Raw genomic sequence first — 25383 nt, forward strand, 5'->3', positions numbered from 1 at the left:
GCAGGGGTGGCAGGGGTTCCCTCGCCATGGTCCCCTTCCCCCTCCTCCAGCCAGCCCCCACAACCCCTTACTCACCAGCACTGGAACCCAGGTGCTGAACACGCAGCCTGGCCAGCTGCGTGTTTCAGCGCCAGGGCGAGGGTCCAACCACAGAGACACTCTGGCAGCCAGAGCATCTCTGTGGAGCACCCAGTCTCCGGTTGCCTCATGAATTCATGTTTCACTTTTTTAAGCTTTGATTTTTTTTTTTAAGACCCCCGGGTATCCAGGGGTCTAATTTTCTCCATTTTCTTCATTCCCACATGTGCCTCTTGCCCTGCCTTAAAGGGGTTTGAGGCGGGGCAGGACGCACGTGCACGCTCGTCTGGATGCAGCCAAGCAGGGAAGAGAAGTAGAATTCCCTCCATTTTATAGATTGGGGAGCAGAGACTGAGAGAGGGTAATTGGCAGGCTAGAGTTTCAAAAGTGAGATTACAGTGTAGGGTTTTTTTAAGCTATCTTGCATCCAACAGGCACCTGCTACCAACAGTGTGGTTAGCTCCATTTCAGTGGAGACTGTTTGCTGTAAATTTTAAAGACATTGGCTTCCAACAAACCAGGTGACCTAAACCAGGGCCTTTTGCCAGCCCAGCCCAGAGCTTGCAAGCTGGCCATGACTACAAGGTGGAAGTTTCTGCCCTGTGGAGCAGCCAGCTGCTTGCACTCATCCTTGCTATAGATTCCAAACCCCTCTGCAATGAAGGAACAGGCTCTGCAGTGGAGGTGACAGGCAACACAGTGCTGTTCTGTGCCACCAGTTTTCTGTGCTGGATAGTACCTCTTCATGAGCTGGATATGGCCTGCAGGCCATCGGTTGTCAACCTTTGACCTAAACTGAATTAGTGGTTCCAGGACTACCTTAATCCCATTTGTTTGTAGGAGCTGATTCATAGCAGCAGAGTCCACTCTTCATTTTTTTGCATCCATAAAAGCCCTTTTCCAATAGCCTACTTAAGTACTGACATCTAGGAAAGTATAGACCAAGTCTGAGAGTGTATAATTATGTAGGCGCCATAGGCTTTGCAGGTGGACATCATTGAAACAGGAAGTCATTTTTGCAGAGTTGGGATCTTAAAAAAACTATCTTTAGAAAGCTATTGGAAAGATTACTATATATTTTTGTAAAAATGCCTTGATCATTGTATTAAGATCGTTGTAAAGGATTGAAAATTGAAGTAATTTTCAAAGCAACCATTAGGTTCCACTGTGTTTTGTTTATTTTTTCCTTATATTTTTGGAAATTAATAACAGTTAATTAGAAATTAATAACAATGGAATACAACTAGACAGCATAGCACTTCCCTTTGTCTATAGTTAGTTTTGTTTTCTGATACTTTTCCTGTGTTTCTTAAACCGTAAAAGTTCCTGAATACCTCCCCCCTTTTTTTTTTTTTGAATAAAAATATAGCTACTTTTGGGTCTTAACTAAATTGGCAGCATCTCTATAATGCAAGCAAATGGCTATTGCAGATGTCATTTGTGGTATGGCTAGTATTAACTAGCTTCCAGTAACCATAACATTGTGTAATTTGATGTCCTTTTTACTTTTTTAAGGATGCCAATATGAGCAGTAAAAATCTGTTTTTTGGTGGGGGAGTGGGATTTGGCCAAACCAGGTCATGTAATTCATTCCAAAAAGTGTTATGGTTAGTATTTTAAATTGTGGGGGTTTTTTTACACTTGGGTTTTCATACAGAACCCAGCATGTCAGTAAAAATAATAGAACTGTTAGGTAGCTCAGTAAGTAAATTAGTTTAATTAGCTGTTGATTTGGAAGAACAGTGCATTTTTGGCAGAAAAATATTGAGCCTATGAGAGAAAAATCTGCCCATCTCATTGTGCAAGATGTTTCCCTAGTCTAGAATTGCATGCACATCTTTTCCTTTTAGATATGAGAAAAACGTAACCATTTTAGATATTGTTTCAGGATGAACACTAGAGATGGAACTGTTGTATAAATCTCTGCATATCTGTATAAATCTTAGTTAGGTCTGTTAAGGGAACTTATGTGAATATGTAGCAACTTTCTAGTTCAACAGGATATATGTTGTCAGCAGTAATTTAACATATTGCAAGAATACAAATTACTTCGTTGTTTAATAAACAGCTCAAATAAATATGTGGGTAAAGGACACAGTACACATCTGTAAATATTTACAAAAAGGAGTTTAAGCAGTCAGCTATCCATATTTTCATTGAACATATGTTTCATTTTGTTGGACAGATCTTCTCACAATTTCCAAAGAGAGCAAATGGAGTTTGAAAGGGCCTAATTTTAAATGGAGGGCATAACATTCATGTTTCTAGAAACCCCTATGGGCGTAGTGTGATTGCTTATGTACAGCTTGATTCCAAACCCACAGAAGTATATGAAAATATTTCCACTGCTCCTAGCTGTCATGAATTCATTCAAAATTAGATGCAGATATGACATGGATTTTTTTATGGGTGTTGATACGATGTCATCCTTTAAAGATGCAATGCAAAATGTACAAAGAAAATGTTTTTTAAGTTCACTCACATGACCCACTAGGGAAAACTTTCTCATTGTTATGAGAAAACAGCAGTCTTCTAGATTTTTTTTTGTCAAACTCAATAAGCTTCTATCTACAATATTAAGTTGATTTAAAATATATTTTCAGTACTTGATGATAGCGATGATGATAATATTGTATTTCAGATGTTCATAGTGGTATACAAGGAACTTCATGTAGTATGCAATTTTAGGAAGAGTCCCTTAAATTCAGTGAGGTTAGTCAAGTTTCTTAGACAGCAGCTGGATAGTTCTGTTAATGCTTTTAATAAGAAGTTAGAAAGATGAGACCTTGAACAGTTTTAGACATGTAGACACTGATTAGGGTTGTGTGAAATTTCGCCAGGTGTTTCGTTTCAAAGCTGTTTCGACACGTTTTGAGCTTGAAACAGTGAAATCGAATGAAACAAAAGGCTTCTAAACAGCTTTGAAATGAAAGAAGGACACTTAGAATATTTTGAAAGTTTTGATACCTTTTGAGTTTCGAAGCTGGGCTTACTTGGCTTCAGCGTTGGTCCCAGGTGGCAGCTGCAGCCTCGTCTCATCCAACGCACAGATCCGGGGGCCTGCACCCCTGGGAGGGCTGTGGGTCTGTGCCGGACTCCTCCCAGGGGTATGAGCCCCTGGAATTTACTTGCCAAATGAGAGAAGGCTGCCGCTGCTGCCTGGGACCAGCAACAATCTTCCCTGGCACTGGGCGTGGGCTGTGCTCAGCACCAGTCCCAGGTGGCAGCCTGAGCCTCCTCTCATCCAGCGTGAAGATCTGGGGGCTCACACCCCCAGGAGGAGTCTGGCACTGCCCAACAGTGCTCTTGGGTGTGAGTCCCTGGATCTGCACCCTAGATGAGAAGAGGCTGTGTCTTCTATCTAGGGCTGTTGCTGGGTGCAGGCTGCACCCAGCACCGGGGAAAATAGCTGCTCTCGTCTGTCCCAGGCGGTAGTAGCAGCCTGAGCCTCCTCTCATCTGGTGTGCAGATCCGGGGACTCGCACTCCCAGAAGGAGTCCAGCACAGCCTGGCAGCCCTCCCAAGGGTGTGAGCCCCTGCATCTGCTTGTCGGTTGAAAGGAGGCTCAGGCTGCTGCTTGGGACAGGTAGCAGCAGCAATTTTCTTTGGTGCTGGACACATCTCGCACCCAGAGCCAGTCCCAGGTGGAAGAGGCAGCCTCCTGTCACCTGAGGTGCAGATCTGGGGGCTTGCACACCTGAGAGAGCTGCCGGGCTGTGCCATTTTCCTCCCAGGGGTGCAAGCACCCAGATCTGTGTGCCAGATGAGAGGAGCCCCAGGTAGCAGCAGTGATCTTCTCCAGTGTTAGGCGCAGGCTGCACCCAGCACAGGTCCCAAGTGGCAGCAACAGCCTCTTCTCATCTGGCACACAAATATGGGGGCCTGCACTCCCGGGAGGAGTCCGGCACAGCCCCGCAGCCCTTCCAGGGGTGCGGGCCCCTGGATCTGCGCACCAGATGAGAGGAGGCTGCATCTGCAAGCTTCAGGAGTTTTGCTTTGAACAGTTTGAGATGCAGTGTCCCAGAAACCTCTGCACCTATCTCCTTGAAACTTGGCAGGCCTCATGCCCTCAGAAGGGGCTACCATTCATACAATTTTCATCCAAATCGGGCAAGAAATTACAAAGTTTCAGGCATTTTCATGATTCCCCATTATAACCTATTGGTGAAACGTTGGAATGCGTTGAAACAGCAAAACAGTTTCGACGAAACAAAATGGGACAGTGCTTCAAAACAAAACAATGAAACAAAACACTGTCCCTTGGAAATGGTGAAACAGACATCCCAACTAAATGACTGTGTTTTGCAGAGCCCTAACTGATCCTGCATCAAGCTCTATAGAGGAAGACTGTAATGAGACTTCCCCACCCGCCCCATTGCCATTTGTGAGATTCAGTGCAGCCCCAGGAGTCTACCTGGATTGAACTTGTCCCTTCTAAAAGGCAGTCAGTTTTAAACAGATAATTTCATACAGTGGTGTGAAGTGAAGGAGAATAAGGTATTAAAAAAATGATTGTTCAGCTGTGGGCCCATTTTAAGTCAGGGATTTTCATTTATTTGTTTATTAAATCTCACTAATCCATCATCAGCCATCTTCATAGACCTTACTAGTCCTGTGACAGTTGCAACAGAAGTAGGTCTTAGATAAGGATGTGCAGGAAAAAGACTTATAGAACAGTTCAGATGTTTCATTCATAATGGGTGATATGAAAAAATGCTTGAGGAGGCTTGTATATGAATCAGACAAACTAAATATCCATGTTTGTTATGGTGGAGAGAAGGAAACCATATCGACTGAGTAAAATACAAGATAAACAAGGAAGGGGCTGAATAGTGAAGAGCTGTAAAGGTGAAACCACACAGCTCAGACCTGATGCAGGGACAAGGAAACTAATGAAGGAGTCTGTGGGATTGACATTTAGAATCAACTGGCTGGAGTGATGTGGGTGCTATTTCCTGGATTTTAGATGAACCGGTAGACAAGAGAAAATAAGAGGCAAAAGAAAGTCTACAGCCAGCTTTTTACTGCCTATGCACCAAAGCACAACAATAAACACTTATCCTGGTGTTTATCTGGGTACTTGCAACAGTGCAATATAGCATTTAACCTATATCAGCTAGAAAGACTCAAGGGTGCGGCGGAGTCATCTTGAAACTATTGAGTAAGCTAATAACTTTCCCTTCAATCTATACCTTGTATTTGTACATGGTTTATTTTAATAAACAATCTCTAGCTGGGTTTATTCGTACCTTTTATTTTACTGAGACATTAGGAACTACACTGAACAACTTTTCTGATGGACTTGGAAGGTGTCAGTTAGATGAGATTCATGTCCTTATGAATATTACAGTTATGGATGGGGTAACTTCTTATCTGTTCCTTTCACCACTTTGGAATGTTGTATGCCACAGATTTCTTTTTACATTATGGGTTTCACTTTTGCAACTTAGCTAAGAAGCTTTACACAACTATATTTAATTGCCAGTCACTACTACTGACATTTTTGTGCTAAGACTAGGATATCTTGGATTATTTTTCTTAATACTTTCCTTTATATGGTCTCCTTTCTGACCTTTGTTCTGTTTAATTTCATTGCTGACTTAGTTGGACATGTTGATTTGTTTTGGGGTTTTTTGTTGGTGTTTTTTACTTTGCTGACCAGGGAAGCTGAACCCTGCAAACTGTTCATTCTGTGGTCACTCAGAAACAGGCCTTGGGGCATTCTGCTTTAGCCACACTTCTACAGTCTGGCCTAGGTCCCTTCAGAATGGCCACAATGTCAAGGCAGCAAAGATGTGGAAGGGATTGCTATGATGCAGACAGGCATCAAGAAGAAGTGCAGTTGTGTAGACATTATTCAAAGGTCTGGGTCTTAAAAGATGTTATATGAGAATGATGATAAGCTGTCGATATGGATTGCATGTGGATGGGGCAAGAGAAAGGAAACATTAAAAGATGATGCCTGGTACCTGGATGATAAGGAGGCTAGTGGTGATGCCCCCTGCTAGAGAAAGGAGGAAATGAAATTGTTGGGAAAGTAAATACAAGTTTTAGGTTAAGTCATGTTTCATTTAATTTGGAGATGAATTGTCCAGGAGGAGGTCATGACAGGAAAATAACTCTGCTTGATCTGCTTAAAGTTTTTATGGGGGAGGGGGTGGGATAGGCAGTTAGAAATAAAACTTTTGGCTGTGAACAGATAATTTGTTATGGAAATAAATACAGTGAGTGCAGCATTACTATACCAACTTTCTACAAAATAATTTTATAAGGAAAATGGTTCAAACAGCTGCTCCTATACTCAAGTAAAGACTTGGTCACTGGAGGCCAGATCCTATTCCACTTATTAGGTGAGTAAGTAGACTTGAGTGTCTAAGTACAATTCTTTTCCACTCTGCAGTAGGTGGATTAGTTCCCATTCTTGCTACTCCTCTTCCTTACTACTTTTTTGTGACACAATCTTAAAATGACAGCATGTTACCAAAATGAATTTAATGGATTTTCAGGACTTGGACAGGGTACAACAGAATCATATTAAGATGCCTAAGTTAACTTGGAAACTTAATGGCCACATCTACACATTAATGTGCCACAGTAAGTACGGTAATTAGTTCAGTAATTATGGTGCATTAAGTTTAGTACCTCTAATAACAGGTACTAACTTAATGTGCCATAAGCAGTGCTACTGCACATTAGCACAGATTAATGCTTTGTATGTGACGCTTAATGCCCATTGGATTGATCTACTATGCATTAGCACAGTTTATGCCAGCCATGCTAATGCACAGTAGAATTAGTCCAATAGGAATTATGCATCTTGTGTAGACGTGCCCCTTAAGTAACATCTACTAGAATTTGTCCCTAGATATTAGCACGTGGTATGCTATTCAAGTATGCATAAATGCAAGATGTATGGGGCATGAAAGAGTACAAGTAAACTGTCAGAATTCTGTCTTGATAGAATTAATCCAGACAGAATAAAGCAGAACAAAGACTTAGAAAAGTAGGGCTGGAAGGGACCTCAGGGGGTCATACTACAGGTTCACTTACTACTTCTTATTCAAGTTCTGCTACCTCAACTGTGAACTGCCAGTAGCAACAACATCACAATTTCTTTATTTAATTTTATTTTTATACCTATTTGTTAGTGCCCTTATTAGTCACTATTACAAATTCCCTTTTCCTTGCTAATACAGTTAAATTGCACCTCAAGACTTCTAATCCATATAAAATCCAAATGCCCAAAGCAGTCTGATGTTTCTGTTTGAAGATGAGAAGGAAGGATAATAGTCTCCAATATTAAACTCTTTGATTCAAAATGATGTGAAATATACAGGTCTTACTGATCTGTATTGTTTTTGCCTTTGTTCTCAACTCCTAGTGAGAGCAGTTAAAAAAAACAAAAACAACACAACTCTTAAACTGCAACAGAAAAATAAACACATTTCTTTCCAACTGGTATCTGGTTTATTCGCATAAGTTAGGCACTGCTTTTTGAAAATCTAACTCTTAATTGAAGGGTTTGATTTTAATACCATTTGTGCTAAAGCCTAAATTAAAAAAAAATGTTCTAGTATTTTCTAAAAGAACATCAGTTTAAAGAAAATATAGACCCGATTTCAGTCTGGCTTCCCTCTAGTAGCAGGGCACTTGATGACGAAATGTAGAAAAGAATGGCATACAATTATGCATTTTCTCAGAAGAGTTCCAGCCACCTGTTAAACTCTTCCAAGACTCATCGGGTGGAATTAAACTGAACAGTAATTAAATAGAAGTCTAGTCCTGCAGCAATATACCAGTATTGGAAAGCTATGCTATTTAATGTTTCTGTTGAGCATTATTAGCTATCTGAAATAAAGATGTATTTTAACCTTTTTCTGTATTCATTCCAGTAATATTTGAGCATGTTGGGGGGTAGGGGCGGGAGCAGATTTAAAAAACCCATAGACATTTTCCCATCTGTTGACAGTGGGAGTATATATCATGGAACATCTACATCAGAGAAATAGTTTTTACATTTTTGTATATAAAGCCTAATCTGCCCATCAGATCATTTTCATGATTGTGGCTCAGATGCTGAGAGAGTGACTTCCCACATGACTCCTCCGTTTGTGGTGGACTATTCTGCTGTGTCAGTGGAATATGATTATCATTATTTATACTCGTCCGTATTAGTATATGTGGTATGGAAGCACCTGAGATAGCGATCTCCAACTGAGGCTGTCTTTCAGTAACTTGCAACAGTTGTACGAAGAGAAAGTTGAGACAGAATTGTTGAACTAGTTTGTTCCTGGTTTTGCCACTCACTGGTCTTTCCAAAATGTACTAGTAGGCATATCCCTTCACCAGCCTGACCCTATGACTTGGGGATATTGTACATTCCGTATTCTTTGCAGGGTTGGATTCCTTACCAGTGCTGCCTCTCACCCCAAGGTGATGGTTTGTGAACTGAAGGTATACAGCATAGCAGCAACAGATATGATATGACTGCTAATGTGCTTCAGCTGAGTGGGGTACAGTGCCCTTTGAATTAAAAGCTGCAGCAAACAGTAGCACACCTCATCCTTCACTTGGCAGTCTGCTGTGAATTAACTGGGTTCTGGATCATGCAGATGTGGAAATTCTGGGACCTGCTTATTTATTTCCTTTTGTAGTGTACTTTGAGATAGGGAATGAAAGGTACCAGATTGCTTTGAAAATGCACAATTTTTTTAATTAATTGTTTGTTTTAAAGGCAGTCTGAGTTTTAAACTTAAATTAAAAAGTAAATAGCTTTTATTCATCGCTCTTTGTCGCTTCCCCCCCCCCCTTAAATTGATTCATAGCCAGAGTGCTATGAAATCCTTTCAAGGGTGTCATGGGGTGCTGCACAATGTTAGTACTGCTAGGCCTTCAAATATAATTCACAAGATAAAGCCAGAGATTTCCAATAGGAATCTATAGTGTTAAAATCATTCTGACCTGCTGTGGCTTCTCTGAGTTCTTTGCAGTAGAATTGCTCGAATATTTTTCTGTAGTCAAAAAAGCAAGTGAAAAGTTAGAGTTGGCACTTTCCAAAGGGTGCCTTGAGTCTAAAACAGGTTGAGAACTACTGTTCTAACAGAAGGATGCTGTCAAGAAGCCTGTTATAATTCTTTGTGAACTGCTTGAGATTTTTCATTGTCTTTGACTAACTTGCATTTAAATCTTTTTTCTTTAGGTCCTAATGTCCCTGCATGAAATGTTTCCAGCGGTACACGCAGCAGAAATGGCTGTCCAGAGAAATCCCCGTTCTTGGGAGGCATGGCAGACGTTGGGGCGTGCTCAGCTTGGATTAGGGGAAATAGTATTGGTAAGAAAACAGCCCTTATCTGAGAACTGAAACAGCAAATCATATATTCAGAATCCTGGATAGCAGAATGAAAGGATCAACTTGTCAGAGTAATTTAATTTCCTCATAAAACCAAAATATAAATAAGGGATACAATTATTGTTCTTTCTCTCCCATAATCTCTTTCACTTTTTTAATAAGTTCTTTTGTGGTTTTGTTGTTGGGTTGTTGAAGACCTGGCTAGGTCAAAGCCAGCTGTGTCTTGCTCTTGTTTATGTAAGGGCTTTGTCTGTTAGCATAATTTGCACTGATGTAAGTGCATAAATGTAGACTTGTAGCTGAATGTGGTACAGCTGTGGAGCTTATCATGGTCTGGAGCTGGAGTGAGTTGTACCTGTTCATGGTTTACTTTAGTACAGTTTGTATACACTAGTTATTAGTACTCCTGCAGCTCCATCAATGGCTAATACAGCAGCATAAATGAGGCTATTTTCATCTCTGCAAGAAGTGCATATATTCAGCAAATTTGTATAAAAGCAAGGTTGAGATGTCCTCTCCATTAGAAGGTATAATTTGGGGGAGGGAACAGGGGAACTAGGTATTGTAGCTCTCTATTATACTGACTTTGACAATGGTAAGTACATTTTATATTGAGTTTGAGATGTATGTATGTATGTGTGCCCAGGAATAAGTATAATAGATGTTTTGTTTTGTTTTGTTTTGTTTTGTTTTAATTTTATATATATAATGTGTGTGTGTATTGATTGTTTTCTTAACTGCTAATTGTTTTATTTTATGCACTTTTAAGCCTGAGAAATGAGTAGAATTACACTCTGTACTTTTACTCAACTGCACCCAGACACACCTTTATTTGTTAGCAGCTCAGAAGTAGGTCTCAGGAAAGCATTTGAAGGAAAGATTGGTGATGATCTAATCTGGTTCAGGGAGGCATTCCATGCATAACAGTTATCATGGAAATAGTAAATAAATGAGCAGACAAAGTCCATTGGAGCAAAGTGCAGAATTTCCGAGAGCTGTGCATCAGGATAAAATTATAAAGGTAAAACTATCCCAAGGAAAAATTCTTATCATTCAGTAGACTAAATGAGCTGGGAGTACATGTGAAACAGTAGGAGTGATTGATAAAACCGATCTCAAATAGCATTCAAATTGTCTATCCTACAATGAAAAACGATGTGGGATACCCAGTGTTTACAATATCAGTGCCATGTATATTTGTATATCTTTGTACATGGTTTTCTAGCAGACGACTACTAAGTAGAACTACTGATGAAAAACAAAATTAATAGAAACAAAAGACCATGAGTAAAGCAATTGATAAAATAAATAAGTTAACATTATTCTGACATTTTCTAATATGAGTAATTATACAACTGATAAATATCACAACAGAACAGTTAGAGGAATTTCGCCATGCTCTTGGAAAAACAAAAGCTAGAACGATTGGGTTGATATTTCTCAAGCCATTCTTAAGAAATCTTTATCAACTTCTTGAGGTTTATTGGATCATTTGAGGACGGGTCCTTCTGTAAACTCAAATCAAAGCCTATGCTGTATTTGAAAATAAATTGTATAAATAATAAATGGTTAAAGATCAAAAAGTTATTTTAAAGAGATTTTAAATGAAATATCAAAAGATGAAATTAAGACAGCAGAAAACAGTACACTTCACTCCCAACTTATTTAAAAGCCATAAGGCTGCTGTGCTAAGATGTGGCCAGCAATAACATCTTTGAGTTTTCTGGTGCTTATAATTCTTTATTTACATTTTCTAGTTAATCAATATGCAGTTTTCAATAGACTGAGAAGTTCTAACTTGCAGATAGAATTGGGGCTTTGTGTAAATGTCAGATAGACTCTACTTTTTATCTTTTAAATTTAGGGGTTGACTAAAGAAGGCTGAAAGGTTGATTAGTAGGGCCGTGTGAAACTTTGGTGGCTGTTTGATTTCAGAGGTGTTTCAGCACCCGAAACACCGAATCCGAAACGAAACGGAAGGCTCCAAAACGAAATGAAACCATCCGAAACATTTTGGAGTCTTGGAGCTGGGCTTGCAGGGAAATAGAAACTAAGAGGAGGAAGGGGGAAGAGGGGCGGAAGAACTGCTCTGATATTGACATCTGTAGCTGGCCAATGTCTATGATCTGTACCCGAGGCCCCTTCCAATCCCAGTGCTCTGGGGGAGGGACAGCGGCCTGCTGTCATCCCGCACATAGATCTAGGGGTCTGTGCCACCCAGGAGGAGTCTGGCACAGCCCTGCAGCCTGCCTGGGGGGCACAGGCCCACAGGTCTGCATGCTGGATGACAGGATGCTGCCGCTGCTGGCTGGAGCCGGTGTCAGCATGAGTCTTCCTGGTGCTCAGTGTGGGCTGCACCAAGTGCCGGTCTCAGCCGGCAGCTGCAGCCAGGTGTCATCCCACATGCAGATCTGGGGGGCCATGCCTCCCAGGAGGAGTCTGGCACAGCCTTCCTGGGGGGCGCAGGTCCCCAGATGTGCTTGTGGGATGACAGCATGCTGCTGCTGCAGGCTGAGGCCGGGGCCAGCACCAGCACCAATCTCCCCAGCGCTCGGTGCAGGCTGTACTGAGCACTGGTCCCAGCCGGCAGCAGCAGCCTGCTGTCATCCTGCACACAGATCTGGGTGCACTCTTGGTGTGCACTCTTGGTGTGCACTCTTGGTGTGCACTCTTACCTTGACAGGTGGAATATTGATGCAAAGTATTTGTTAAGGAGCTCAGTTTTCTCTTGGGCATCGGTTATCAGCTGTCCCATTTTGTTCAGCAGGGGTCCTACATTTCCCTTATTTTTTCCTCCAACTTTCTACATATCTAAAGAGGGACTTTTTATTGACAAAGCCTACCACCATCTTGCTTCTTAAACTTTATCCATCAGTGTTAATTATTTTGCCCTCCATTTGGGTTGAACTCTGTGTGCCTGCCAGGCCTTGAACATCCGATCACATGCTGCTCGGGCCCGGATGTTCGGTGATGTTCATCTATCCATCCCCGATGTTCCACCAAGTGGGTGTCTCCCTCCAGTGTAGTCTTTACCCAATCTCACCTGCCACGACTTTGGATCTTATTCCAGTGGTGGATATCCAACCACCAGGGTTCTGTCAACTACAGGACGGCTGTCTGATGACTTTCTGTGAGGCTCCACCTCCCCTGTACCTTGCCCTTATACCCAGCCTTGACGGGTCACTGCTATCCTCCCGGCCAGGTTCCCTACCGTTGAGACTCTGGTTCCTTTTCCGGCAGGGGTGGTCCCTGCTTACTGCCTGAGTATCCTGCAGTAACCTAACCGGTCTACGAGGCCACCGCTTTTCCCAAAAGCTAGCAACCCACCCAGAGGCTTCAATAACCATCAGGCTCCCCAAGCTCTGACTCTCAGCCCCTCCTAAAGTGGGAAACACAAAATACAAACAAAAACAAAACTACGGATACAGTTTGAGGGACCCAACTGTTCCCTATTTCTGGCTCCTTTGGCCTGGCCACTAACAACCCGCTCTTGACACTGTGGGCCTCTGTCAGGCCCTGTATGTGGTCAGTGTATTGTGTGGACTCCACCACCATTCTTCTCCTTTGTCACCCTGCCTTGGGCTTCTTCGGGCCCCCTGCGGTCCTCCACTGGGTGTCTGTCCTCCCGTCACCCGCTCTAACGATGCCATGCCACTGAGGGCCGTACTTTGCAGCCTCTCACACTGCCCTTGCCTCCCATCTCTCGCCTGGTGTGCCTCTTCAGCTTCCCCAGTGCCCTCAACAGTCCTGCCTGGTTTGATACTGTAGATTGCATCAGCCTCTTCAGTCCCTCTGCTGCAGCAACTGGTGTCAGGGTCTCTCTCTGCCCCTCTGTACTTTTCCCTGGGTTCCCGGTCCTGAGGAGCTGCCTCTGGCACTTAACTCTTCTAGCTGCAGCAAGCAGTCTCTGGCTTGCAGCGTGCTCTGACAAGCTCTTCGCGGGGGGGGAAGCAGCTTCCGGCTCCTTTCACTCCCGCAGGAGCTGCGGAGCAACACCTCCTGCTGGTGCTCCTGCCGCCGTTGATCCCCCCACTTCCTTGCCAGCGGCTCCTTTTATCCCAGCCGGCTGGCTCCTGCAGTTGACGTCATCAGCCGGCTGCAATTGTATAAAAACGCGGCTAACAAGCCACGTGGGTCCCATCTCCAGCTCCTTCTTTGCCACAGATCCTCCTGCAGGTAAGAAGTTTTCCTTTTCTTTTACTTTTGTTTTCGCCTAAGGGTTCCTGCCCCCGGGGCTCTTTGGGGTCTTCCCCTCTGTTCCTTCCTGTGACACACTGCCATTATGAACGTCCTAAACTCTAGACATCCTTGCTGCGTACTTCAGGGAATATGTCAAAAGATGTGCATTAGTCATGAACTTTTTTAGGTCTGTAAGAAAATTATCGAAATATAGTGAGCTTTAGATGGTCCTTGTTACCAATATATACATGCGAAACACAGAATTTAAGTCTGGTCTGAACTTTTACAATGCCTAATGGAAAAAACTGTATCAAGACCAGGGTTTCACATCAGGGCCAGCTGCAGTATATTGCTCTAACTAATCATGGATCCTAAAAGGATTCCAGATACAGTAACCTAATTTGAGTAAATAGAAATGCAAAGATGTAATAATAGGAGGAAATGACAAAATAGTAAGTGTCCAACTATAATCTTTGTGGAACATCAGAATGTTTAATTTTTCCACTCTAAAGCAGCAGAGATCAAGCAGGTACCTAGAGAAGCTGAGGATCTCTATCCCTGGATATTTTCAAGAGCTGGCTGAACAAACACTTGGCTGGAATGGTTTAGTCAAGGATGAACCTATCTTGAGCAGGGGGCTGGATTAGCTAACCTTGTGAGGTCCCTTCCAACACTACTTCCTTATGATCCTGTTATCTCTGATGTTATCAGCCATGCTGCTGCCACCATGATGGAATGAAGCATATCTCAGAACTGGTTTTGATAGTGCTGTACGGAATTATAACATTATATTTAATCACACTGTACTAAGACTCTTTCCTTCTAAGGAAAGATTATTTTATTGTCAGTAAAGTTGCTTTGAGCACAGTAGTGGAATAAGTTAGAATTAGAAGTGGTTGTGTCTTTCACATTATAGCTGTAGAGACAGTCAAAAAGTCTGAGGTTGATTGAAATCAGTCTTTACAGGTTAGTCATTGATGCCTACACAGATGGGTGGCAAATTGGCTTGATGGTCGCCCCCAGAGAATGGTGGTGGACAGGTCGTTTTTGACCTGTAGGGATGTGGGCAGTGGAGTTCCCCAGGGCTCGGTCCTCAGGCCTGTGCTATTTAACATCTTTATCAGCGATTTGGAGGTGGGCGTGGAAAGCACCCTGTCCAAATTTGCTGATGAGAAAAAGGTGTTGGAAGAAGTGGGCACACTGGAGGGGAGGGTCAGAATCCAGCTAGATCTAGGCGGGTTACAGAGCTGGGAGGATGAGAATAGGATGGAATTCAATGCAGACGAGTGCAAGGTGCTGCATTTAGGGAGAAGGAACTTGCAACATACCTATAGGCTGGGGAACACCCTTCTCAACAACACAGTGGCAGAAAGGGATCTTGGAGTCATTATTAACTTGAGCCACCAATGCGAGGAAGCAGTCAGTAAGGCTTACTGCACCTTGTCATGCATCTACAGATGCATCACAAGCAGGTCCAGGGAGGTGATCCTTCCCCTCTGTGGTGCTGGTCAGGCTGCATTTGGAGTACTGTGTCCAGTTCTGGGCACTGCACTTCAAGAGGGCTGTGGTTAACCTTGAGAGGGTCCAGAGGAGGGCCACTTGCATGGTCAGGGGCCAGCAGGCGATGCCCTACAAAAATAGACTAAAGGGCCTGAATCTATTCAGCCTACACAAGAGAATAGGATGGAAGACTGAGAGGGGATCTGGTGGCTGTCTATTAACTCACCAGGGGAAACCAACAGAAAATAGGTGAGGCTCTGTTCCTCTGGGCACCACCTGGGATAACAAGGAATAATGGCCATAAATTGATTGAGAGCAGGTTCAAGCTTGATATCAGGAGGCATTAATTTATGGTTAAGGCTGCCAGGCTCTGGAATGGGCTCCCAAGGGAGGTGGTGCTCTTCCCTACCTTGGAGATCTTCAAGAGGAGGTTGGATAGATATCTGGCTAGGGTATTATGATTCCAGCACTCATTCCTGCCCAGGGCAGGGGGTCGGACGTGATGATCTGTTCAGGTCCCTTCCGACCCTAGAAACTATGAATTCAATCTTTGCAGGTTAGCCTAAGATGTGTAGATTGAACCAATAAGCAGATGAATAGACATTCACTTTTGATTCTGGCTCTGCAGCCCCATGCCTGCAGTGGCGCAGGCCAGAAGCTGAGAGGCACTATAGCATGCCTCCCTACTTGGCCAGAGCAGACAGCTTGGGCCAAGGCTTATCCTGTCCACCACGAGAGTGTGGGGTTTGTTGGGGAGGCGCAAAGCATCCTGGGATACTGGGGGACTGTGATTTAACTGATTTAGGTTTCAATCAGTTTATTGAACTTGTCCCAGATCCCCTCTAGATTCAAGTCAAGTCTGATACTACATCCATCCAGGTGTATCTTAAACTGCTTTCAAAATGGCTGAAACCAGTTTATGTGGACTGTACTTCTGTTGTGTTACAGATTTGAACCAGTTTCCAATCGCTTATACCAATTTATAAGTACTGTCCCTAGCTTCTATATTCATATGCTTATTAAAATACCACTACACCAGTCTTCAAAAGTCAGAATTTGTTTTATTTAGTCATTGAGCTGTTCTTTTATTCAGCTTTTTGTGTTTTTTGTTAGCAGCTTATGGTGAAATCCATATATTTATTGGGTTTTTGATTCAAGTTGGGTATGTCACATGGCGTACTGTCATTCAGTATGTTCCATCCCCGGCCACATTGTCAGCACTGCTCACTTTCTAGCACAGAGTATTTGGGTTATTTGCCACTAAAAGTTGAAGGTAATGGAGTCTGGGGACACAGGAATGCAAAAGCCATACATTAGGGAGCAGTTTATGCTACTTGTTGAAGCATTAACTTCCTTTCCACAGTTCTAGCTTCTTGACTAGTAGAGCCCAGTGTACTAATGGCATCAGTACATCTTGGTTGATCAAGTTTCCAGTACTGATAGAAGGAGGATAATGTTGGATAACTTCCCATAATACGTCTGACTTTGCATGCATGCTTTTCTGGTTTCATGTAAGGCAGTCCAAGGCAGCTCCTCAGAAAGGAGTGAAAAATAGCATGTAAGTGCAAAACAATATAAATAAGAAGGATCTGGAGATGAGAAAAAAGAAATGACCACAAATATGCTGGGGCACAGCATGGAGCAAGAATATAGATATATTATTTTTTAACTTTTTTTTTTTCCATTTTTTAAAACAATCCTTAAAGAGGATGTGAGTATGAGTGGTCATCCATCACAGGAATATACAGGAGGCTCCAAAGAAAAGAAAATGTAAACTTTGGATTTAAAGACATTAGTTCAAGACCTAAGACCACTGTCAAGTGAGTTTTCCAAGTCAGATCTTACTTTGCTAACAATGAAAACTTTTCTGTCAGAAAACTGTCTTTTGGTAAATTCAGTTCCCATCATTGCAGATGTAATAGCTGAAAATTTCAACTAAGAAAAACATACACTTGGCTGGCTTTTCTCTTTGGCAGCATTCACTATAAAATGGCAAATAAATCTGTTAGGTAATATAACACCTGGCAATCTTTATACCCAAGAGAGAATTACAATAAGAATTCAGTGAAGAAATGCTGACACTTTGGAGAAGAAAGAACCAAGGAAATGTGGCTCAGTCTTTAAATTCAGGAAAGTGTTCCTTCTTTGTCAATCCAATAGCTCACAAATTTGGAGCTAAATAATAAGTTGGTACAAAGTGAATACTTTTCAAACTGTTTTTCAGAGTATTATAGCTGCTGCTGATGCAGTCAGAAATTAAACTTATTTTTTATAGCTTATCTTGTAACTTACTTGAATGTGGTGGTTAGGGGAACTAAATGCTGGTTATTTTCATAAACTCTTGACCAAATATATAACCAAAATGATAAGATTCTTTGTGAACTCAAAAAAGTTTGTATAACACATTTAAGTCAGGCATAATGCAAACTGCTTCAAAAACCTTCACCAATGCATCTCACTCCTAGACTGCTATAAAATCATAACGTAGGTAGGTTTAAACTGATATGAACGGCTTTAGTTTTGGTGGTAATATCCTGCTGCATTTGGTTTGGGGCAGCAGTCTACATTGATTAAAAATAGATGTTTGCTGAGAAAAAGAATAAAAGTTAGTGTGGGCATGTCTACATATGCAATTAATGTGAAGCAATAAACTCAGAGCTTATTGCCCCCAGGCATGTCATTTGAATGTGCACCCGGGATCACAGCATGTTGAGCCAGGTCAGGGCAGCCCCGGCTGGCAGGGGACCCTGGGAGTCAGCCTGCCAGTGCAGAGCTGCTCTGCCCCAGCTCAGAATGTGGAGTGTTCCAGTTCAGGGCTAGCCGTTAGGCAGCTCCTGCACGAAAGCACGCTTGTGCCCCAGCCAGCTGGGGCAGCATCTACACGTACTCTGCTGTGGAGTTGAAAGCAAGTACAAATACAAGAAATACAAGTACTATCCTGCTGCAGAGTTAATTAGTTTACTCCAGCCTAATAGAGGCACACATATAGATGCACGATGTTTACTGCAGAGCTAATTAGTCTACTCTGCAGTGTCTTCTGTAGGCGCACCCTGTTTTCTCTTTAGCACAGGTTGTTCCAAATTAGAGAAGGGAATCCTTGGTGAGACTAGATGATCTCTTGAGGTACCTTCCAGCCTTACTAATCTATGAATTTCTTTATGAATAACAAATATTTTGCCAACTTTGGGTTTGAGTCATAGATTGCTTCAATTTTTTATGTTTTTAGTTCCTGGTCTTGATAGACCTTGATATACAATAACAAATTTCTATTAGGAAAATGAAATGTGATTCTGTATAATAGTGCTGCTTTTTATGAGGTTCTTTGATTTTTAGGGACAAATCTGAACAGTCCAGTTTTTTGCACTTAGTTAAGTCACTTAAACTTTTTTATCCTACTATAATCGCATAATGCAAATGCTAGGTTTTAATCACAGGTTTTCGAAGAAGAGTTGCTCTATACTGTGCTAAAATTAAGTTATCAAAGCTACTTCTTGATGCACTGAATGAGCCATTATTAACAATATAACTTCTGTCTACCAGTAAAACTTGATTTGATTATAATTGTTTTTTACAGTTCAGTAAATGTGAATGATCTTTTTTTTACAATTTTTTTGAATGACAAGTCCCTCTGCTGAAGATTTTAAAATCAAATAGGATGCTTTTTGTTTTTATTTTGCACTTCATGAGAAGTTGCAGTTGAAGACATTTCATAGTCACAATTCAAATGACTTCTGACTCTCAAAGCTGGTTAAAATCAGTAAAATAACAGTTTTGCAACAACTAAACTGTTCTTTTCCATGTGTTTTGAACTTCGGGAAGTTCACATGCTTCAGAATTGGCAGAATGCCTCCCAGATAGGAAGGTTTTCCCGACATGGAAGTTCAGGGTGCATTTGCAAGTATATATCTATACCTCTGACTTTAAAAAAATGAGGCACAAATGTTATGTATAAAATAACAGTAGAAGTGCATGTTAGGGAAAATAGTGCAAGTGCTGTCACTGACATTTAAAGCTCAACTGGATCAATAAGAATATACAGAAATAGGCATCGTTGGACTCTGACAGACATGGGAGGAAAAAAACAAAACTGCTTTACCGGAAGAGGCATTGCATCAATTTGACCCAGGTCACCCAATGTCTGTATAGGTCACGTGTTTCGGTGTGGCTTTTTGGTGCTTTTATCTAATAGCTGATTAAATCAGATTAGATAAACTGCCAAAAAGCCCCACTGAAGTGTGCAAGCTATACAGACGCTGGGGAGCCGAGCCAAACTGTCATGATGCCTCTTCAGGGCATGTGCTGTGCACAGTGTGAGGGCCTGCCAAGCTGAAAGTAAGGCACTGTTTTGATTTGGGGTGGGGGGGTTGTTTTTGTTCCCCCATGTCTGTCTCAGGCTGGCCTGGAGGTTTGGTTTCTTTTCTAATTTTGTGATTAGAATTTTTTGACCCTTTTTACTTAATGACAATTTCTCTGGTCATTTTTAGGCAATCCGAAGTTTTCAGGTGGCCTTGCACATCTATCCAATGAATCCTGAAGTGTGGAAAGAGGACCTTTCCTGGGCCAGAAAGCTCCGTGAGCAACAGAAGAAAGCAGCAAACCCTGAAGCAACACAAGCAATGGCAAAAGAAAAGGCTGCTACACAAGAATCTATCCCAGATTATGACTTTGAAAGTGATGAGATTGTGGCGGTTTGTGCTGCCATAGCTGAGAAGGAAAAACCCATGTCTGAAACTAAAACAGTGGTCATCGTGTCTGCTTCAGGCACAGTGGAGACTATAACTGAAGAAGAGAAATGCGCTACAGCCCTTGATGATAACATTTTTATCAAAGCCCGATAGTGTAGCATAACTTTTTGCCAGTATTGCTTTGAAATGTAATGTTATTTATCAAGCGTTTGAATGTCTTTTTTTTTAGCAGCAGAGCAGACTTGTAAAACAGAAAAGACAGGAGGTGCTAAAGCAGTTTTTTCAGAGAAAAAGTATTTTTATGTAGATATGAAAAAAAGCAACCAATAAGCAAAGATCCAGTTTCTCATTCCCTCCATACTTCTGGAGAAGGAAGTTAGTTGTTGATATTAAAACTCTTTTTTTAAAGATTGCATTAAAATAATTTGAAACTACTAACTACATTATATCAACTCTGAGTTTATCCAACTTTGTTGCATAATTGCCGTGTATAAATTGTCTGTTTTTTTTACCTGTGCTTATTTATCTGTTACTTAAAAAGAAACCACAAAGGGAAATTTAATGAAAATGTTACTTCGCAATCCTTAATTATTAATATTAATTAGCAGTCAGTTCAATAATGAATTTTATTTGGCGAAGTCTTTATTTTCATTAGTGTAGGGATTTCATGAAAAAGCTACAGATGATTGTGGATAGTCTTTGTTAACCCTGAGATTTCATTTCAAGTCCTATGGGGTCAAGGGAATGTTTCATATTGTGTTTCAAGGGGCTTGAAACCAGTGTGTATCATATGAGTTGTACTAAGTCACACTATGTTCAGACACTTTTAAACATTAACCTAAATCTACTGAAGAAAGGATGCACAAATACAAATGAAATTCACCTTCTGTTGACTTGTCCATTACTACTGATACTTGACTTTTGCATTATATACAGCATAGTAAAATATTGGGAGCACAATGAGGAAAGTATTATGAATGTGACACTGAGATGAACTATGAGATTCTTTACTTTTAATTTTTCTTAATGCGAGACTAAGACTTTCTTTGTTGAGTTTTTGGTGCTATTAGGAGTGCACCGATAAAGATTTTTTTGGCTGATACTGATGGCCAGTTATTAGCCAGCCATATCAGCCAATTACCACTCTGGTTGCTGATATGCAGCCTGGCACCTTGAAAAGTAGCATCCAACCAGTAAGTCTGTGGGGGGAAGGGGTATGGGGGAAGGAAGGGACATGGGGCAGGGGGGGAGCAGATCGAGGGCCCCCGTGGTGAAGGAGAGAGCATGCCAGGGGTAGGCAGTGGTGGGGCAGGGCATGGGGTAGAGCTGTGGGCAGCTTGTCTGGGGACAGCCCCCGGCTGCTGTGCATATCCCTGTGGGAGACATGTGCCCCCTAGACTTGTGCATGGGCTTCCTGCTGCAGGCTTGGGGCCAGGGGCTTCATTGGTCTCTTCCCAGTGGGGTGCTAAGTTACATCTGCACTCGGGGAAGACAGGGGACAGGTTGGGCGGTGCTGGGAGAGTAGCTATGTGGTGGACTATGGCCACCCCAAAATTTGCTACAGAGCCCCCATAGTACCCTTCCTAGTGCTGCCGCTAACCACTGCCTACACTGCCCACCTAACTACCACCTACCCCGAGTGCAGCCCTGGCCCAGCACTCCCACTGGAGCCTCTGGCCTCACGTCCACAGCAAGCAGCCCGTACTCGCCCCATGCACAAATCCAGGTGGCACATGCCCTCAGTGCCTCTCCTGGGGGTGTGCACAGCAGTGGGGGATGCACCCTCCCCTGAACAAGCCACCCATAGCTCTCTCCTGTGCTCTGTCTCAACCTGCCCCAAGTGGGCAACACCTGCCCCAGCCCCGCTTTCTTCTGCACCGCAGGGGCTCTTATCTCCAACCCCTCCCCCCACAGACTTACTAGCCAGGCGCTGCTCGCCAAACTGCCAGGCTGCATTCCTGGCTGTGCACGTGCATTGGTGACATTATCGGCCAAAAAAAGCCAATTGCTGATAATGTCAATTTTCCTTTTATCAGTGCAAATACGATGTGGACCGATAAATAGATGCACCTCTAAATCGGGGTGGACAAAATATGGCCTGTGGGCCGGATTCAGCCCACAAGGCCATTCTATCCAGCCCATGGGGCCCCTAAAAAATATAGAAAATTAATATTTATCTGCCCTTGGTTCCTGTCAAAAATGACAGGAATCAAGGGCAGTAGGACCCAGGGGAAGCCCCGGCAGGCTCCTGCAACAGCAGGGCCTGTCTGGCCCCACCCCCCTAACCCCAGCTGGGGCTTCTGGTGGCCTGCGACCACATGGCTGCCTCAGTGCTGGAACCGCAGGTAAGGGGGAAGGGCAGGGGACGACCCTGGGCTGGGAAGGAGCCTAGGGAAAAGTGGCCCCGTTCCCACCCCCTGCCTGAAACCCCATGTTACAGCCACTCGCAGCATGCCTGGGGCTGCCTGTGCCTGCTCCGGACAGCCCTGTGAAGGCTGAGTAGCTTCAGTGCGGGGTGTCGGGCACGGGGTGAGGGAGGGGCCGCTTCCCTCTGCCCCCCACGCTCAGCTTTTCCCCGGGCTCCTTCCTTGCTCCTTCCTGGCATGAAGTTATCAGCCCCTCCCCTGCCCCATAGTCAGTGCTCCCTGCTGCAGCCAGTGCGGGGCTGTCCAGAGCAGGCGCAGGCAGCCCCAGGCGGGCTGCAAGCGGCTGCAGCATGGGGCCACTTCCCCATCCCCCCACTCAGGACGAGCTTGTAACCTGGCCCCCTGCCAGCCTGGGCCCCACTCCAGCTCTGGGCTCGCCCATCAGGGCCACGCCGCAGCAGCTGCAGTCCCCGCTCATGCCGCACTGTGCTGTTTGCCACCACTGCCTTTAGGCTCCCCAGCGCGCAAGCTCCAGGCGGACAGCAGCAGCAAACACTGCTTGGCGTGGCGGGCAGGGGGGCTGCAGCTGCTACCACAGCACAGTCTCAACAGGTGAGCCCAGAGCCGGCGTGGAGCCCAGGCTGGCAGCAGCGGTGGGTTTCAAGCTGCTGCTGAGCGTGGCGGGGGGGGGAAGTGGCCCCTCACTCACCCTATGGCTGGTGACCTGCCTTGCAGCCTGCATGGGGCTGCCTGTGCCTGCTCCAGACAGCCCCATGTGGGCTGCAAACACCTGTAGCAGGGAGTGCTGGCCATGGGGCGGGCGAGGGGCTGCTTTTCCCCACTCTGCCCCCCGCCAGTACCGTGGGGTTGGGGGGCACTGGGAGTGAGCAGGTGCAGGCGCCAGTGGGAGCATGGGGCCTGCACCGGTGTGACAGGGCCAGTACTGGCGGGGCCCAGAGCAGGGTGGCAGGAACGCGGGTCCCAGCCAGCAGGGGCTCTGTGGAGCCAGGCCAGCTTCCCCCTGTCCCTACTGGTACAGCCCAGCCCAGCTCCACAGACCCCTGCCAGCCTGTGCCCTGCTTTGGGCCACATTGGTGCTGGCCCTGGGACATTGGTCCCAAGATGGTGACCAGGGGGCAGGGCACCTGTCGAGGGGTGGGGCTACCCATGCGGCCCTCGACAGCTTGCCAAGACTGGGTAAGCAGCCCTCTGCCTGAAATAATTGCCTGCCCCTGCTCTAAATTATATGTCCTTTGCCCCAAGAAAAGATGATTGTTTTGTAGTTAGTGGGGTGTTATTCAGGATAGCATTGAGTGGCCCTATCTTTTGATTTCTAGTTGAGATTGTCACCAACTTCAGTAGGGGCAGAATTTTGAGCAGCCCCTAAAGAGGGGGAAAAAACAACAAAGCTTCCATTCACTGAAGCTGACTTGGATATCTGTGTTATATACAGTTGCAGTCAGGTGGCTAATTGTTCAACTAGAGGCTACTTTTAGGAACTTGGTCTACCACACAGTTCCCAAAGAATCCAGTACAGTTATCATACTGACCTTGTGTTAGAATACAGCTTTGCAGAGCAAACTTAAAAAAAAAAAATTAATCTGATTTAGAGCCAGATAAAGTTTTTCAAAACTCACTGTCACATCTGTCATTTTATATTTTTGTCTGTGTTTTTAAATGTGTACTTCTAAAAGCATTTTGCAGTACCTAACATACAATGGAAAGATTCATTGACTCAATTTATGGTTGAGCCCCCTTAGTGCCTCAGAGGATATTTTATAATCTACAAAAACTACTAGTCTCTCCACTCCTTTCAAAGATAATAGCAAATGCTGTTATTTGGTGTCGGTCTTTACTAAATTTTCATTATTTTTTAGATGATAAACTGCTTCATATTTTTCATTGTCTTTTAAATATTGGAATTATAATGAAACTGAGTTGCTACAATAAATTTTAAAAGTACATCTCGTCCTGCAAAAATCAAAAGTCTTCATTGTCATTCAATCATTAATTCAGAAATGTTATTAATTCACAATGTACCTTCTGCTTATTGGGAAGGTTCTAATGTACACAGTAGTCTAGGAGTGAGGAGTATAATCTTTCCCTTCTCTGATTGGAAAACAGATAAATCTATTTGTAATTTGAAAAATAAATCTTCTCCAGGCCTCATAAGCATATGTTTCTGCCCAGGCAGCATTTTGGTAGCCACCTTCTGAACCTCTCAGATTTTATAATAGAACTACTAGCATATCTGCTTTAACTGAAAGCTTGTTCTGGGAGTAAACTTTTAAAATCTTACTGATGGGTTGTATTAGATTCAGATTCGGCCTTAATTGGGGACAGTGATTTGATTAATTGATTTTTGAATTACTGTCCCTGATTTGATTCGGCCGAATCCGAATCTGAAGATTCGATGCTGATTCAGAGAATCAGCAGTTTGGCCATAGACACAGCTTTAAATGTTTTTTCTACGTACCTCAAGGTACCAGGCGTGGCTCGTGAATGCTGCAATGTTCTGGTGGATGGAGCATCCCACAGTATTGGGGGGGGGGCCCATGTGCTCCCTGGCAGACCTGGAAGTGGGTCCCTGCCAGTGCTTCTGGTCCGCTTCCAGCTCCTGTGGGCTGCTCCATCCGCCCCAGCAATACAGCATTGATGAGCCGGCTGGTACCTTGAGGTACATAGAAAAAACATTTAAAGCTATGTCCGAATTTTTCCAAATCTCTCCAAATTGATTCAGAGGATTCTGATTAGATTCAGAGAGATTAGAGGGTCTCCTGACTCAATTTGGATTTGGTGATTCGGCCACTGAATCGGGCCAAATCTCTGCCGAATCAAATCAGGGACCAAAGCTTCGCACAGCCCTACTATAAAGGGGAATATCTGTGAAATCCACATACGCTTGAACATTTGGAAAGTATTTCCTCAAGGCTGTATAAGTAGCAATAGGAACAAACTTCAAAAGTTTCCAGTTCTGAAGGTTCTAAAATTATTTTGTATTTAATATTTGCACTGGTTCGGTCCTGCAGGGAGCAAACCAGGAAAGCCAAGGCTGCAACTGAACTCCAAATAGCTTCGAGCATCAAGGACAATAAAAAGTCCTTTTTTCAGATACGTGGGGAGCCGGAGGAAAAGCAAGGGCAACATTGGACCCCTGCTGAACCAGATGGGACAACTGACGCCCAGGAAAAAGCAACCTATTACATGGGTACTTTGCGTTGCCATG

General features: G+C 43.5%; 1 protein-coding gene across 2 annotated transcripts in view; it reads left to right on the plus strand.

Annotated features, from left to right (window-relative positions):
- TTC33 (tetratricopeptide repeat domain 33) overlaps window positions 1-20482 on the plus strand; it is an 89321-nt gene extending 68839 nt beyond the window's left edge. For both annotated transcript variants that reach the window (XM_019517927.1, XM_019517926.1), the window contains 2 exons: window positions 9278-9409; window positions 19591-20482. In XM_019517927.1, the coding sequence (XP_019373472.1) occupies window positions 9278-9409; window positions 19591-19944 (486 nt within the window). In that variant the 3' untranslated portion in view covers window positions 19945-20482. The remainder of the gene's footprint in view (window positions 1-9277; window positions 9410-19590) is intronic.
- Window positions 20483-25383: the final 4901 nt, after the last annotated feature.

The sequence above is a fragment of the Gavialis gangeticus genome, unplaced genomic scaffold (genome assembly GCF_001723915.1).
Source record: "Gavialis gangeticus isolate Ggan-Ray unplaced genomic scaffold, GavGan_comp1, whole genome shotgun sequence".
NCBI classification, from domain to species: Eukaryota; Metazoa; Chordata; order Crocodylia; family Gavialidae; genus Gavialis; species Gavialis gangeticus.